This window comes from Rhinoraja longicauda, chromosome 1 (assembly GCF_053455715.1).
Source record: "Rhinoraja longicauda isolate Sanriku21f chromosome 1, sRhiLon1.1, whole genome shotgun sequence".
Lineage (NCBI taxonomy): Eukaryota > Metazoa > Chordata > Chondrichthyes > Rajiformes > Arhynchobatidae > Rhinoraja > Rhinoraja longicauda.
Genome location: NC_135953.1, coordinates 67,097,932 through 67,115,733, shown reverse-complemented (window position 1 = coordinate 67,115,733; position 17,802 = coordinate 67,097,932). Strand labels below are relative to the sequence as shown.

At 41.3% G+C, this 17,802-nt stretch overlaps 1 protein-coding gene across 12 annotated transcripts in view; it reads left to right on the top strand.

Moving 5' to 3' along the window:
- Positions 1-17,439, top strand: part of LOC144593565 (LIM and calponin homology domains-containing protein 1-like) — a 304,848-nt gene extending 287,409 nt beyond the window's left edge. For all 12 annotated transcript variants that reach the window (XM_078399328.1, XM_078399362.1, XM_078399356.1 and 9 more), the window contains 4 exons: positions 8,223-8,306; positions 8,555-8,663; positions 12,179-12,281; positions 13,868-17,439. In XM_078399328.1, the coding sequence (XP_078255454.1) occupies positions 8,223-8,306; positions 8,555-8,663; positions 12,179-12,281; positions 13,868-13,893 (322 nt within the window). In that variant the 3' untranslated portion in view covers positions 13,894-17,439. The remainder of the gene's footprint in view (positions 1-8,222; positions 8,307-8,554; positions 8,664-12,178; positions 12,282-13,867) is intronic.
- The last annotated feature ends 363 nt before the right edge of the window (positions 17,440-17,802 follow it).

Here is a 17,802-nt window from a genome sequence, read left to right as displayed (position 1 = left end):
TTAATCAGACTTACTTCGTATTTTACCTTAATTCCTCATTCCCCCCCTTTTGTCATTTTATGATAACTATCAGGGCGAAAACTCAGCAGAGACTCATCAGAGGTGGGTTATATAGTCATCCGAGTTTATACCTGACCTCGTGGTGCTTTATAAGCCCCCATAGCCTGGCCCAAGGGTTCAGGGTCGTCAGGTTGGCTTGTTGATCCCGCCTCTGGTTCCTACTCCTCTGCTGGGTCTCATTCCCTAGCCCTTACGGTAGGTACCCAGTGATTAAGATCTTCATAGCTCTAACTTATATCTAGTTGATTAAGTCTATTGTATGCTTCCTCTAATAATTCCTTGGCAACCTGCTCTTTCACCATATCACTTGCTTTACCATCATTTTCAGAGTAATCGTCCCCTAACATCGGAAGGTCTTCTCCAGTTTCTCCCATGCGTAATAACAACATTTTATGAATGCTTCCAATGCCTTTCCAAGGCAGGAACGGGGTACTGATTGAGAATGATCAGCCATGATCACATTGAATGGCGGTGCTGGCTCGAAGGGCCGAATGGCCTCCTCCTGCACCTATTGTCTTTCATGGCCTGCATAAGCTTACTAATTATACATTTAACAACGGCAATCCCCACAAATAAACATATCAAAATTACTCCGAGATAAATGGCAATGTTAATAAACCAATTGTACCATCTGCCCAATCCCCAATCTCCCCAGTTCAAACCCTCAGTTATCCCATTCAGGAAAGTCTATATATCGTCTTCAATTCTCGTGAGGTTTGCGGTTCGGTCCATAATTCCCATAATACATTTCCCTTTTACAATGGAACACACACTTCCTTCCCTAGCCAGCAGATAATCCAGTGCGTATCGGTTCTGCATTGAGAACAGCCGTAGGTCTGACAGGCCCTCCTTTATTTCATTTATAGCCTCACTGTCTTATTCCCCAGAATGGCGAGTCCACACAGTGTCTGCCACCCTCTCTCAAGGTCAACACTTTGGCTGGTGTCATGGCAAGTGGTCACAAGGGTGTTGGCTGCACCGGAATGTCTCCTTTGTCGTAACGCAGTTGACAGTGTTCTGGATTTTTACCACGGCACACCCATACCCGGTTCCATTCCAACAATTGGGGGTATCCAGAGGTCTTTATACAGGTGGCTGGGTAGCTCTGACTTTGGTGAAATTTAAAGGTAATGTTCTTAACGAGAGGGGGTAAATAGTACCCTTGGATAAAGTAGCTGGGGTCCATAACTGGGATTGGAGTGAAAAGACCTATTACCGAAGTGGAGGGATAACAAACAACAGATTCAGGAGAGTACAGTAAATTATGAGTCTGTAAAAACAAGTTCTGGTCGGCCTTTTGTGTCCAAGACCTCTCTTTTTCTTTTTGTTTGCCCCGGGAGAGTTTTTGGCTGCAGGTGGGGGTTGCGTTGGAGGACCTCTTGGAAACACAGTCCGTTGCATTGAGTCCCGGGATCTTCTCTGTCCTCACTAATGTTCCGTCAGCAAGCAAAATCAAACGGACATTCCTGAAACCAACAAGGCAGACCCCACCTGTTGCGATTACCTAGCTCGACTTCCCTGGTGGTCTCGCAGGATTCCGTTGCAATAATTCTGCTTAGTGACGTTCCATGATCCGGAAGCTTCCAGCGTCCCATCATCACACACCACTACGTCTCCTTTGCAGAGATGGAAGATCCGTCCACTTTGCTCAGGGTCACACTATCGGACTTTTCCTGCCTGCGTTACTGAAGCTAGCATTGTCAGGAGGCCTAGCCCAATTGCTGCCGCCATTCTGATTCTGGATTACCTGTAATACACAAAACGTGCACCAACTTAATATCAATCACAAAAATTATCCAAAAAAAAAGAAAAAGAAAAAATATATATTCAATTACAAATAATTGCATAGATGTAAAAGAGATTTAAAATTATAGCGATAGCTTTCAATCTCTCCCCTTTTGATTGGTTTCACGCATTGCGGCCCTCAACCTTGGCGGCTCTAGGGGTGGTAAGCAGGACCTGGAACGGGCCGTCCCAGCGAGGCTCCAGGTGCTTGCGAGTCCAGTTTTTAACCTTGACATAGGATCCAGGCTTATTGATGGTAGACGGGGCGAGGGCTGGCGTGTCCCCATATGCCGCGCGGACCTGTGAATGAGGCTCGCATTGCTATGGTTAAGGCAAGGACATAGGTGGTGATTTCGTCCGTCATCTGATGGAAATGGACCGTCTCAGGAGCGCGGTCATTCCAAGGGGTCCGCAAAGGGTGGCCGTAGATAACTGCAGCCGGCGTGAGGCGGGCTTTACCGGAGGGCCTGCTGCGCATCTGAAAAAGAGCTACAGGAAGCAGTTTAAGCCAGGTAGAGCCAGTTTGTGATGTTAATTTAACAAGCTTGTTTTTAAGAGTCTGGTTGGCGCGCTCGACTAAACCCGCAGCTTGAGGTCGATACGCACAATGCAACTGTTGGTGAATCCGTAACTGTTCACACAATTTATTAATCGTTCCAACGAAGTGAGGCCCATTATCTGAGCTTACCCAAGCCGGAACACCAAAGTGGGGAATAATTTCTTTCAATAAAATTTTAACAACCGTGGAGGCCTTGTTATCAGAGGTAGGGTAAGCTTCAATCTATTTACTGAACACGTCTACAATTACAAGCACATACTTATAACACTGACAGCGTTTCAACTCAATGAAGTCCATTTGCAGGGTCTCAAAGGGACATGTCGGCAAAGGAGTCTTTCCGGGGTCGCAAGCGAGTCCCTTGCCCGGGTTGTGCTGCTGACAAATGAGGCATCTGCAACTGACACCCTGGGCCAAATCCTGAAGTCTAGGATGCCACCAGGTTTCTAGAAGCATATCACTCACAGCTTTGGTACCGCAGTGAGTTGAAAAGTGTACACATTCAATAACCCATAAGGCTAATTCATCAGACATGCAAGTCTGGCCCACAGGGGTAAGCCATAAGCGCGAGACAGGATCGTACACACATCCCTAATCCTGCCACAGCTGGCGGTTTACATCAGGAGCGTCCTCCTGCATTTTTAACACTTCTTGGATGGTTGGCATTAGTTTTTCCGAGGGAGACGGATCCCTATTAGAATCTTTTGCCTGCCTCATCATTTGTGGCCCAACCGTGTGGCGATTCCTAGAAGCGTACTTAGCTGCCTCGTCCACACGACGGTTACCTATCTCAATGGGACCTTGCCCGGCAGTATGGGCATTTACTTTTATCACTGAAATACATTTGGGTAATTGGAGAGCCCGTAATAAGTGGGAAACTAAAGTCTGGTGGGAGATGGGATTCCCTGATGAAGTCAGGAACCCCCGATTTTTCCACAGTTGTCCGAAGTCCTGGACCACACCAAAGGCGTATCGGGAGTCGGTGTAGATGTTGAAGGAGAGTTCGGCCAAAATGCATGCCCGAATAAGTGCGAACAGTTTGGCCTGCTGGGCTGAAAATGGGGACTCGAAGGCCACTGCTTCCACTGTGGAGCCGTCCTGGTCCACAATTGCATACCCTGAAATGCGTTCGCCCTGGTCGTTGATGGAGGAACTTCCATCTGTGTAGAAGGTGAAATCGGGATGTGGAATAGGAATATCGAAGAGGTCCGAATGAGGCGAGGTATCTTCCCGGTTAAACTGTAGGCAGTTGTGCGTGGCCTGAGCTTCTTCCATGGGAGGATGTCTGAGAAAGGTGGCAGGATTGATCGTTGTGCAGTAGCAAAAGGTGAGGCGAGGATTATTCAAGAGATAGATCTCATACTTGTTTTGCCTGGCCATAGTAAGATGCTGGGTCTGCAGTTGGCCCAGCAGTGCAATAACAGAATGTGAGCAATATACGACAATGTCCTGCTGCAGCGTCATGTTTGCTGCGGACGGCAGACTGTTGTAAATGGCAGTAAGAATCTGGATGCAGTATGGATATCCCAAGGCCACAGGGTCAAGTTTGGAAGAATAATAAGCAACGGGGCGATGTTGGTCACCATGTAGCTGAGTCAAGACAGCTGTGGAAGTCATCCAGTACAGTGCAGTAGAGCTGAAAGGGGCGATCGTAGAGAGGGCGGCCCAAGGCATGTGCCTGTATTAGACTGGCCTTGAGCTGTTGGAAGGCATCCAATGCTACAGCCCATATACCTCTCTAAATCGATCTAAGAAGTCTTCGGCACCTTCTCCCTTTTTGGGTTTCATATCCATGAGCTTGGTTATGTCTATGGGTTTCAGGAGGACCTGGCCAACGGCTATCAATATAAGTCTTTCACCTTCAGTGGTCTCATTGTGGGCATTTTTTAAGTCATCGTGATTTTGGTGACCCACATGGGTCTTAAACTTCTCATATTCCACGGTCGTCAAGACCTGTTGGACCAATGCCCATAAATCCCGAGAGTCCGCCTGATATACAGCTATCGTTGTTTTCAGGAAATCAATAAAGGCGTGGGGACTCATATTTTTGTTAGGGGCATTCATCAGAATGGCCAACATCTCGTTTGATTTCCATGGTAGCCAGACCTGTATCATAGCGGGCTCGGGCACTCCTTGAGGGTTCCCTGCATTGTCTGCTGGGACAGGGGCTAAGGCTCGGGGATTAGGGACCGTTCTAATGGGGAATTGCTGCTTAGTTTTCTTACGTCTGATACTGGTAAGTACACTGTCCCTTTCTGACTCACTCGCAGTATCCCAATTCTCGCTATCCTGATCCTCCCCAGTGTCTATACTGTCCGAAGAAGAATCATTCTCGGTCGGGGGCTTTCGCGATCTTAACATTTTCGGAGGTTTCCTCTGTTTAGTTCGTTCCTGATTGTCATTAGAGCCCTCCCTTTTGGTCCTGGGTCTGTCATATCCCTTTAGTTGGGTGGGCTTGGATTTACTCCTCGTACACCTCGCAACAGGCGACGTGTCGCCCTCTGCGCCCCCTTTTTCTAAGTCTGGGTCCTGGGTTACTTCGAGAGATGGATAGGGTGGTGGTGGGTTAAGGTCATTACCCGCGTTAAAAGGGGATGGACGAGGCAGGGGCGCATTAGGAGTCGGGGTCCAACAATCCCATTCATTCCCCTCGTCTCCCTCTGTCAACTGAAGGCCAACCATTGAACTGCGCAGTTCCTTCTCAACCGGTTTCTTTTTGTCCCCTGACTTATTCTTTCTAAGATTTCTCTCGTGCACATTCCTTCTTCCAAATCTCCATGGGTTTGGGGACTCCTCCACTGGTCAATTTAACCCCTAATTTAACTGCATTTTCCTGCCAACTTGCTAACACACTCTTATCTTTTTCTTCCTGGTAGAATTGTCTCCATAATTCAATCAATTTTTTACTCTTACTTCCAGTACCCTTTTTCCAAATTAATTCCTGGGCTTGTTTGACTAAGTCCACATTCCTTGGACCTCCTAGGGGGCACTTTCCAATTTCTTATTTAGCGCCCCGGATAATTGTCTAAAATTTTGGGTTTGTTCCAGATATTTCTCACATAAATTTTGTAACAGACTGCCCGACTCACTGGTAGTGTCCAATTAATTACCCATTTTGTTTCAATCGTCGACTTATAAGTTCAATATTTACATCGATACCACACAAGTTAAGGATCCACGAATACACAACCAATACAAGGGCACGTTTTAGCGACTGTCAATATTCACAGGATCCACATCAATCAATTATATACAACCAATACAAGGGCACGTTTTGGCGACTGTCAATACAGGATCCATGTCAATCAATTATACTTAACGTTCCAAACGATAAGTTAATACTTTACACTGCCTTTTACCAATCAGCATGATCCACTTCAATCATTTGGCCCTCTTATTCTATTTCCTTGTAATAATCCAGACAATGTAACAACAAGGTTTGCTAGATTGACTTGATTCTGTCAGGATCCCATACAATTCAAAAACAAAGGGTCTACTTTGCAAGGACGTACAGAGAAGAGGAAAACAAAGTGGTAGATAAATTGTACTCACTTTGCTGGCCAATTCCTCAAGTCCGATCCACAGCCTAGTCCGACTCTTAATTTCGTTTGTTGGTTTGTCGGTGATCCTTTAGAATCCCACTCCTGACACCAAATGACGATTCCGGTTCTTAATGTCAATCTAGTTCAATAATAATTGATCCAAACACCAATTCAAACCTTTAATGCAGTGCTGCAATGATTCCTCCACGCCTGCTCCTCCAAGAGTCCACTGTCGCTGGGACAATCATACTCATACATACCAAGACAATGTTTATATAGTTTCCAAATAACAGAATGGAGGGGGCACAATTGAGGGGCATGGCAACATGTTCATCCAATCACGCCCCGTAGGCACTTCCCAGTCCCTAGTTATGACCAATCCCGTACATCCTATTATTGTATCTGCTGGAACATTCTGTGATTAGGATGTTAATCACTTCTCAACCGTCCATGGTTTCACAACCTCTAGCTAACGAGCAGAGATATATCACACAATAGCAAAGCAAGCAGTGATAATTGTTTCTAATTAACCTTTACCCAGATGGCTGTCATTTGGTCCTTGACTCAATCACCGATAATTAACCTTTACCCATATGGCTATCTTTTTAATCCTTGACTTAATCAGACTTACTTCATATTTTACCTTAATTCCTCAGTACAGGGCCCTGGTGAGACCGCACCTGGAGTATTGCGTGCAGTTTTGGTCTCCTAATTTGAGGAAGGACATTATTGCTATTGAGGGATTACAGCGCAGGTTCACCAGGTTAATTCCTAGGATTGCGGGACATATAACGACCCTTAATGGGTCGACTGGGCTTGAATTCACTGGAATTTTGAAGGATGAGAGGGGATCTTATAGAAACATATAACATTCTTAAGGGATTGGTCAGGCTAGATACAGGAAAAATGTTCCCAATGTTGGGGGAGTCCAGAACCAGGGGTCACAGTTTTAGAATGAGGGGTAGACCATTTAGGACAGAGATGAGGAAAAACATTTTCACCCAGAGAGTTGTGAATCTATGGAATTATCTACCACAGAAGGCAGTGGAGGCCAATTCACTGGATGTTTTCAAGAGAGAGTTAGATTTAGCTCTTTGGACTAGAGGAATCGGGGGATATGGGGGGAATGGCAGTGCTGGCATGAAGGGCCGAATCACCTACTTCTGCACCTATTTTCTATGTTTAATTCAGCTACCTGCCTCCTAACCTGAAGAGTTGATATGAAAAGATATGTGGCTAGTTCTCATTGAATTCTTGAATAGAGCTTGGGTATTGTTTATGTTGTAAGAAGTTGTGGCGCTTGTGTTTGTGTCGCAGCTTAATTGTGTTTGATGAACTTGTACTTCACCTTGCCACTTCCTCAAGCATTGCCTCACAAAGAGGCATTGCCCATTTAACACTGAAATGATGAAGAAGCTTTTGAGGATTTGAATGCTTAGGCATCTGTACAGCAAAAGGTCAAGGATCTTAATCATTGAATATATTCAAGCAGGAATGTTTTTGTACCATAGGAGAATCAAAGGTTATAAGGATCAGACAGGAGAGTAGAGATGAAATCAAAAATCAAAGACATGATTTCACTGACTGGCTGAGCAGACTCAAGAAACTCACCCGACTCTTATTTCTTAGGTTCTCAAGATCAGCCATCACAAAATGAAAAGTAGGAATCTTAGCAGCAATGAGTGCTGGTTGAATTTATCTGGCTTAGCCTGTCAGGTAGACTAGTTCTATGGAGTGACGAAAACTGTCCATTTAAGCAAAGATAGACACAAAGTCCTAGAGTAACTAAACGGGTCAGGCAGCATCTCTGGAGGAAAAAGGATGGGTGGCGTTTCAGATCGGGACCCTTCGTCAGACCTGAAACATCACCTATCCCTTTTCTACACAGATGCTGCCTGACCCACTGAGCTACTCCAGCAATTTGTATATATCTTTGTTGTAAACCACCATCTGCAGAGCCTTGTTTGAACATTAAGTGAGACAGGTTATGATTCAGCCTTTTTTTAGATCAATCTATCCAAGGGTATTGGACAACATTGGGCAGCCTGACATCAACTGTGGATGAGAAAGGAGCTCTGCCACTTTCATCCCAGACAAGGGAAAATGGATGACAGGTTCTCTTTGTATTCTTTTCTGGAGCTCGCCCATTTATAATATAATAAATTGTGTTGGTTGCACGCCATACTGCCATCAGATTAGAGATGCAAGCAGTCACTACAAATGGAAGAACAAATAATAAAAAGGATATTGTCATCGACTTTTAATAATTCTTTTGTTAGGTCTGGATCTCATGAAAATTTACAATCAAGCCAATCGCTTCCTCAAGCACCATCATCTCCCACTCCGCTCCAGTCTCCTGGCAGGTAGGCACCATACAATTGACAGATGGTCTTTGTTGTGCAGTAGTGTGCCTTTGTAGCCTAATCATGTAACCCAGATATATAGAGATATATATATATGAGTGCTAGTACTGGTTTAAACTATTCAGATTATTGGAGTGTGTGGCCTTAGCCCATGAATCTCCTTCCAGCAAAGGGTCAGCAATAAAACAAGAAAATGTTCCACTATTTGAACATGCTTTGATCTTTATATATTTGCTTTCTTTTTGTAGGTCAGTCAGTGGAAAAAAATTATGTTCAACTTGTGGGCTGCCCCTCGGAAAAGGTGCAGCCATGATCATTGAAACGCTCAATCTTTATTTTCATATTCAGTGCTTCACGGTAAGCCACTTGCTATTCCTGGATTGAGATACAGTAAACCCTTGTTATAATGGATCATAGGGGGAGGAATGGTGTCCATTATTGCCAATTGTCTGCTATAACCCAGTAAGGTCAGGCAGTATGGATGAAAATGGATAGGTGATGTTTCGGGTGGACACCCTTCTTCATACTCTTGGTCTGGGACTGGGCCTGAAATCCAGGTGGTTGACAGTCCTGGCCTGCTGGCGGCTGGGGGAGAGGCAAGGATCAGCGGAGCGATGGGTCACGATTCGAGGTAAGGGTCGGCGGTGGCAAGCATGGCCTGGAACCAGCCGCTGAAGCTGTGTGGGCCAATGGTAGAGGCAGTAGGTCTGACCTGGGAGCGGCTGATCAATCTGAGTGGGCCGATGATGGCAACAGTAGATTTGGTCTGGAAGCGGCCGGTGCGGTGGTATAGGCCAGGAGTGGCATGGACAATCTGGCCTGGCATCGAAGGTGGTAGGTCTGTCCGCTATTACCAACATTCTGGTATAAAGAGATCTGTAATATAAGGGTATTTTTATCTTTAGGATCATTTAACTTGTTGATGGAGATTGAATGTGCTCATTGTAGTTCAAAGCAACATATTTGTTTACGTGGATGTCATTTGTAGTAATAATAATGTCAATAAAGATAATGGGATCTAACAAGCATGTTCCTCCCCCCCCTCCCACATTCCTAACAAGGGTAAGGTCTGTATGAACATTTTTAAGAACGTGATTTTAATTGTTATTTGTTGGAATAAATTCCATTTGGTTCATTTTTACATGTATCATATCATATCATATATATACAGCCGGAAACAGGCCTTTTCGGCTGTACGGGTATGTGTACGGGTTTAGTATTGGACTCAGTCAGTTGCATATTATATAGCAAGACAATTGTTTGTTTTAAGTCATAGGTGTTTGTTGTGTCAGTCGCTATTATTTTAGGTCAAAGTGCATTTGCCTTTGAGTCCCTTACAGGTAGTCTGGATTTCACTAATAATCTTTGGCATTGGTAACTTTTAATGTTGATTAGAGACTCAGGATTGCAGATGCTGGAATCTTGAGCAAAAAACAAATTACTAGAGGAACTCAACAGATCAAGCAGCATCTGTGGAGGGAAGTGCACAAGTGATGTTTTGGGTTGGGATCTTCAGACGATTTTTGGAGTCAGCGCTGAAGATCTCACTGCAGACCTCAGAAATCCAGCATCAAAGAATGATTACACATTTACCACAAACTGAATTTGCCATTGATGCTTTTTCAGGCTACCATCAAAATAATTCCTCAGTTAAGTCACGGTGTATTTAATAAGCATAAGGTGGTCAATAGTTGTGAATAATATCTCAGCCTAGAATTATTTAAATCAGATTAAGAAATCCCTTAGATTTTGTAATAATAATTGTGTTAAAATAATTGATTTTAATTTTGTCTGCCACCTTTCACGCACAGGCCTGTGTCTTCCAACATCACCCCTCACCCATAACCACCTGCAACCATCATCTTTCATCCTTCCCTAATCCACAATCACCTACTGTCCCTCTATCCCTCTATTTATACTGACTATCTTCCCTCTCCACTCTCAGGATCTTGACTAGGAACATTGGCTATTGTAAACGAGTATCTTCGAGGATTTTCTAAAATCCTAAAAAACTAGATTCTCAAAAGCAGCTTCTCCCTGACCCTGCCTCAAAGGCATTGAATGTGGCAGAGTTGCTGTGGCTCCATTCCTTGTGGTGAGTGCACTGTCGGCACAAATTAAACTCACCACAAGGAATGGGGCCATACCTGTTCAAGCCTAAATACCCTCTAATGTTAAACGTATCAATTACTGCAAATCCACCTCTGATCTCGAAAATTGATTGTTGCAGTCTGGATTCACATGGGGTTGAACAATGATACACCCAGCACGCAGCTCCTCATGTGCTCACCTTAACTAGTCTGGGCATGGAGGACTGATTTGAATCAGGAGGACGACAGAAAGGCATGGGGTTGCCTTAGGCTGCATATTGCTGACGACTCACCCCTGGGTCACTGAGACAGCTTTTGACAAGGCAGGCACCAAAAGATAGAAGTAAAACACTCTAATTGCCTCCTTGACCCATTTGACCAGTTCGTACCCTAACATGGATATCCTATCTATCCCTTCTGCCAGATGCTCTGCAACTTAACATTTATTTTTATCATTCGTTCATTATTCAGGGTGATGGGTCACCCCATCAAGATCAAGGGTCTCCAACTAAGAACGTTAATCTGTATCTCTGTGCACAGATGCTGCTGGGAAACAAATGGGGACATCTATTACTAAGGAAGTAGAAACAGGGCACCTGTGGATGGGGTGGAGAGTGGAAATAGATTGGGCAGAATCATTTTGAACTTGTTAGTGTACAAAAGATGTTTCCTCCTTTACATCGGCGAGATATTCTCGCCCAACACTAGCGCTCAGTCCACCAAGCATCTCCCCTTCCCATTCCCCGTGCAGACCTTTCTGTCCTGGGCCGCCTCCATTTTCAGAGTGAGGCCACACACAAACTGGAGGAACAGCTCTTCATATTCTGCTTGCGTAACTCGCAACCCAACAGCATGAACGTTGAATTCTCCAATTTAAAATAACTGATCTATAAATAACCCTGCCCCCCCCCCCCGGTTCGCTTCTCTTCCCTATGCCACGCCTGCAAAGCACCCATTCCTCCCTTTCTCCTTCCTCTCCCATCCCTTCCACCTATGTTCCTTCCTCTGGCTCCATATTTCACGTCTCCTCTATCCTTATCTCACACTTTGTCTTTTCATCTCTGGCCTCTGTCCAACCATCCGCCAAATAATACCCCCCCTCACCTGTATCCACTTATCAATTGCTAGGCTTTGTCCCGCCCACATCTCCTGCAGCTTCCCTGCCCTACTACCCAAAGCATCGCCCATCCTTGTTCTCCAGAGATGCTGCTTGACCTGCTGAGTTGCACCAGCACTTTTGTTTACCAGCACCTGCAATTCCTTGTTTCGAGTTTTGGCTCACAATGTGATTGTGCTGAACATAATGCTTGGTTAAACTAATCTCCTCGGCCTGCACGTGATCGACATCCCTCTATTCCCTGCATATGCATGTACCTATTCAAAAGCATCTTAAATCTCACTATATTATCTGCCTCTGTCACCACCCTTGGCAACATGTTCCAGACACGCACCACTCTCTGCAAATAAAAACATATTGTTATATTTATACATGATATTGGTTTGGAGTTTACTCATGACATTTTAAAATGTCATTACCACCAGCTTCTATACCAAGATATATCATCAAATCCTTTTGCATTGCAATGTTGTGAAGAAAATACATCATTTTAAATAAATAATGAAAACAATAAAGGTTCATTGCAAGTGTGATTGCAGACTGGATTGGGCCCATATGTAGAAGGAATGAGCGAGACTGAGAAATTATGAGTAAATTTGCAAGATCGAATTACATACTATTTTTAGGAATGAATGAATAACATCTTTTTGTTAATGATATTGCAGTGTGGTGTCTGTCGAGGACAACTTGGAGATGCAACTACCGGGACAGATGTCCGAATCCGAAATGGTCTTCTCAATTGTAATGACTGCTACATCAGGTCCAGAAGTGAGTTACATTTGAGCGCTATGTGTTGCTTGAAAAATGTATCCTTGATCGAAAATTACACAATTATTAACTCACAATTTTCAATAGTAATATCAATAAATCTATCGGCATGCACTGTGGTTACTATATAAACATCCACCATGTTCGAGAGTCTACCAGTGCAGAAAATTGCTGCCTTTTTATCCCCCATCCCTATAAAGGGTATATTGTAACTTCAGGGAGTCAATGATGAATATTTTATATACTTTTATCAATTAGAAAACCATTTCTATTTTTAAATAGTATTCTAAATTGCTATTACAGATTTAGCTTGTCTGTTGTCCTGAAATATTCTGCAGGCGTGGATCCATCAGTAAAGCTCTTAAAACTTGGATGTTTTAAAATAAAAATATTTTTCTAAATTTAGTTTTTACGTATAGGATCATAGAAATACACAGTGTGGGAATAGGCCATGCAAGTGTAATCGCACTTCCAATGAGCTGTGGGTTACAATACTTCCTGCTCACTCAGGTACTTTTTAAGTTTATTGAGCAGTGAGTTTCAGCACCATTCCCAATCTCAATTCCTACTTCAAATTCTATAGCTAATGTTTTGGTTTTAATGCCAAACCTCCTAATCTTTTACCTTCAGAATAGGTATTGATTTTCTGATATTATCTCCTTGTATATTGTTGGACATTAAACATCCTTTTAGCCATATGTATTCAAAGATATAGGGGGTGGATGAAACACAAGATGGGAAAATGGGAGAGGTGCACATAATCACATGTCCTCCCATCACTGAACCACCTTGTTTATGATATTTTAGTTACTAATTGAATTTGTTACACTCCCAGTTTTTATTTTGTTTTCATATAATCATTTTTTAAATATTAAAATCCAGGTGTGTACTTGGAGATCAGTGAGTTTTGAGGCTGCTGAGGTTTATTGCCCGATACAATGGTCAGTATATAATGGTGACAATATCATGGTGACAATAGACACCAGAAATCCCCAGTATTTGGTGCCAGATCAACATTCACATGGAAATGGGGGAAATTGGCACGATATCCCAAATAAACCTTTGTGTAAATTTCTTGCAAATTATGATATAAAATTGCTACTGGATGTAAAGTTGAAAAATACACTTATTACTAACAATAGTTTTCTCAGAATAAATTCAAAATTATACCACATTGCTTACAATACTTGTATTATAATCATAAAGCACAGTCTTGCTGATAAAATATGTCACACCAATGTAGTACAGCGGCAGTTTCATAGTACCTATACATCCATATTTTAATTTACAAATAATAAAAAGCAATATGTACCGCAATAAAGACGTAGAGACATAGAAAATAGGTGCAGGAGGAGGCCATTTACCATATTTTCTGCCTGGATACTCAACTACTTTAAATCCCATTTCCAATTTGGCAGTCTTGGCAGTGTCAGGATGAGATGAGTTCAATAATCCATCTTTTCCTTCAGTTATTACTGATATTTTACAGTGTTTAATACTTAATGATGCACCGACATTTTTATATCTATGAACTGAAAGATCACAATATTTGTACACTGCTCACTCATATTGTTTGTTTTGTTCAGCTGCTGGACAGCCCACGACTTTATGACCATGCCACATGCCAATCAGCAACTGAAAATCCCATGGAACACAGATGACCCTGAAACTCAATGCGATGTTTACTGTTTGCAGACAATTGCAGAGAGAAACTATCATTCACTGGCTTTCTCACTCCCAGAACCCACACTTCCCAAAAACAACTTTTACCAGCGTTGATATTTTGGCAACCAACATTTTGGATCATTTTCAAGTTAGTGAAACTGCTGTTCTTTTTTTTCAAATAGTCAATAGTAGCATCATTTGATATATATTTGCTGTTGAAGAAGACCTTTTAAGTGGATTTGACATGTTTTTTAATTAATATTGTGTGATAATGTAATTTATTTTATTGCCTCCAGTTATGAAAATGTTAATCATAAAGGTGCAATTATTAGTGGAGTAAGTGAATAAAACTCTATTTGTCCTGTGTATTGGTTAATAACTTTGATCTTCCTTTCCTTAGAACTAATTTGAGTCATCTGTGTCACCATTAAGGAATGTAGAGATCATTCAAAATGGGTAGATTTACAATTATTTTGGTATTTTAGATTGCTTTGTCCTTCAGGTGCATTTCTTCATGTAAGAATTTCATGAAGATCTAGCATTCGGGAAAAAGGATAGAGGCAGTAATCAAGCTTTTCTTTCATCATGGCTAATAGTAACTTGCAACTACACAATATATTAGAGCAACATGGAATTGTTAAACAAAACGGAATTGAAAGCTGAAATTCTTGCCTTTTAGGAAAATATGTGTGTCATCTAAGATTTGTTTCACTCATGTTTGGTAAAGATACAATTTGTATTCAAAGCCTGCTTTCAAATGTGTATTGCCAATATTTAGTATTGTGCATCAGATCCTTGTGCTACTGACATTCTTTCACCTCTCAATCGGCTAATTGATCTGTTCCACAGTAGAGAAGCATTTTAGATCTATACCTACTTCATGCTAATGATTATTTAGTAGACAACTGCCAGACTGCAATTCAAATGCAGGTTGTCAAAATGGAATTTACCACTCCCATACCTTGATCAGGGGTTTTCTATTATCACATGGAACCAGTCCCTGATTTCCCTGTTAACCCAATGTTTTCACTCTGTTAAATGCAATTTTCCCAGTATATTAAGAAGCATCAAGTGTTACAATTCCAATAGTGTTCTGATAAATACAATGCAGTATATCTGTGCATGCTCAAATACTGTGGATTACATTCCGAGTTATGAATGTAGTCTGTACAACCATTTTAAACTCCAGTAAATTGGGACATCAATTTGGAAACTGAGCTAAAATTGATGAGCACTAAGTTAGAGGTTTCATACTTAATGTCCATTTAAGAGCATAGTAAATCTTTTTGACTAGAAACAATAAAAGGAGTCAGCATCCTGTTAGGCTAACAAAAAAGTAAATACAATTATTTAGATTACTATTGCACCTTTGATAATGCCTTCTACCTATCAAAGCATTGAAACTATGATTTATTTTTAACTCAGTCTTTCTAAACAGGGATTGAATTCAAACAGTTTAAGTTATTTATAAATATATCACAGGTCACTTGGAATAATTTGCATAGCTGTTGAAGATTTTATAAAAATACTGGAAAGCAGAAGACCTTTCAGTTGGAGAATTTGCTACAGAATTACATTATTTCGTTTTTTAAACTAAAATATCGTTATATTTCCCACAGGCTTTTAAAATGTCACTTGGGTTGATTTGTAGGTTGAGCAAGACGACCATTAACCAATTACAAATAACTTGAGGCATGGCATAATCTCTTGCTTGGCAAACCTATTTTATCCGAGGCAAATGCTTGCAAAGTGATTCAATGAAGAACAGATAGCACCGAATTAGCCAATGACTTGTATCTGCCTTAAACAACAGCAATACAATCCCTACTCTATATTGCGACTCCGTTGCAGACGGATAATTAGTACGGTGTAGTCCATTATCATTTAGCAGCTTTGTTGAAGAGAACATAACTTAACAAGTCTCTTTGGTTCAGCAATAATTATCTTAATTGCAAGGTTGACGTTTATTTATTGAAATAGTTTAAAACCCTGTTTTGCATGTTGGTGATAAGGCACTATATGATAACTGCGTCCTTTATTTTTATTTGTATCCATTGTTTGAATAGTCTGTTGGAATGCAAAATGTGTTTCATTCATCAATGTTTCATTGAAACTGTGCCTTACTAAATGCAGGCTATTGCACACGGATGGTCAGAAGTGTAGAGAATGTAAAATGTTGGTATCTGGCTCATAAAAACATTTCTGTCAGCTCTTAAATGAACTGGGTGCAAGTGATACTGGGAAGAGGATGAGTCAGACATGAAGCTGAGACCCAGCTGGTTCATCTCATGTGACTGGCTCACAGTACCCAAAGATTCCTACCCTCTGCATGGTTTCAGCAAAGCCTAATATTTCGCCTGGAGTCAGTCCATCCATTGTGTAAAATACACCTTCTAGCATTCAGAAGATTTTTAAAGACAACTTTTTACATATTCTTGTACACTTTCACTCCTCAGAAATTATCTGCAGGGGAAACAATGAATATATGTTTTAGCACATTCTATACTTGTTCTAATTGCCCCTTTTACAATTATGTCTTTTTTAATATTAAGTAGTTTGATTTTGAACTAAATGCAAGGCTACTGAGCTTTGAATTGGTAGCACTGCAATTTCATGAGATGTGAAGTAAGCTTGATTTACGCAATCCACAATTAAACAGTAATCTAAACCATTTTATTGCAAGAAGGAAAGACAAAATGTAGGCTGGAAAATATTGTCAACAGTATTACATGAATGATGAACTTGTTCACTTCCCCTGTCCACTGTTTTAAAGGCATTACTAACTCATTCAAAATCGGTTGTGAAATGGCATAAAGCATTTTGGGGTAGAATTTATTTTGTGTTGTAATTCTAATCAAGTGATGTAGTGCCTGATGCAAATTGAACTCCACTTCTGAAATCATGTTATTGACTTCATTGAAATCATATTTCCATTTAATGCACATTCATCGCCATGTTGCACATTGGTCACGTGCAGCAGAGGACAAAAAATACTGGTCATAATTCCTTGCCTAAAATGTCAATGTAGCTGTTCGGAGAAGTGAATTTCTATTAAATGTAAAAGAGATGAACATCCTAGTTAACCACAGTCCAATGAGTGAGAAGTTCATATCTGAAATATTAATCAGTAAAGAATTGTCAGGGTAAATAATATTGTGATTTTTTTTTTCCCCCACTGTCACTTGATTATTCAAGGTTATGTAATTAAATGCAATTTCCTTAAACTAGCATGCCATGAAACTCTTCTAGCATCTATTAACATCTGTACTGAGAGCACTTATTTCTGATAGTATGTGGTTAAATTGCATTTCCCCAGAATGTGCTTGACGAAATATGGACTTGAATTGATGTATGTTTAAGTGACAAATTGTAACTGGGGCTGTTACTCAAACATAAACAATTAAAATTGTCTTGCATATGCTACAGTTGAACTATTGTGCTCTATGTATAGTGTTTTGCCTCATGGGATAAGTTACAATGTGTTCAATTAATGCAACAGCTTTTATAGTAAATGTATGTTGTTTATAAATAAAACAATTAAAAGTACTGTAATGAAATGCTTTTTATTTCTCAAGTTCAACGTTTAGAACCCTTTCATATCTCTCTGTACTGGTCGGTCTAATCAGCAATCCCTTCCAGCTGATTTATCTATTTTAGTTTTTGTACCCACATTTAAAATAGAAACAGATAAATTAGATGGTGCTGGGATCTTAAAACATTATTGACCCTCACCTGATATATAGAAAGGAACAAATTATTCCATTCAATTACCTTGATTTCAGCCATTGCCTTTGTGCACCACCTGGGATCCAAATTTTCAGAATGCCGGCCTGCACTGCCTAAAGAAATCTGGAAT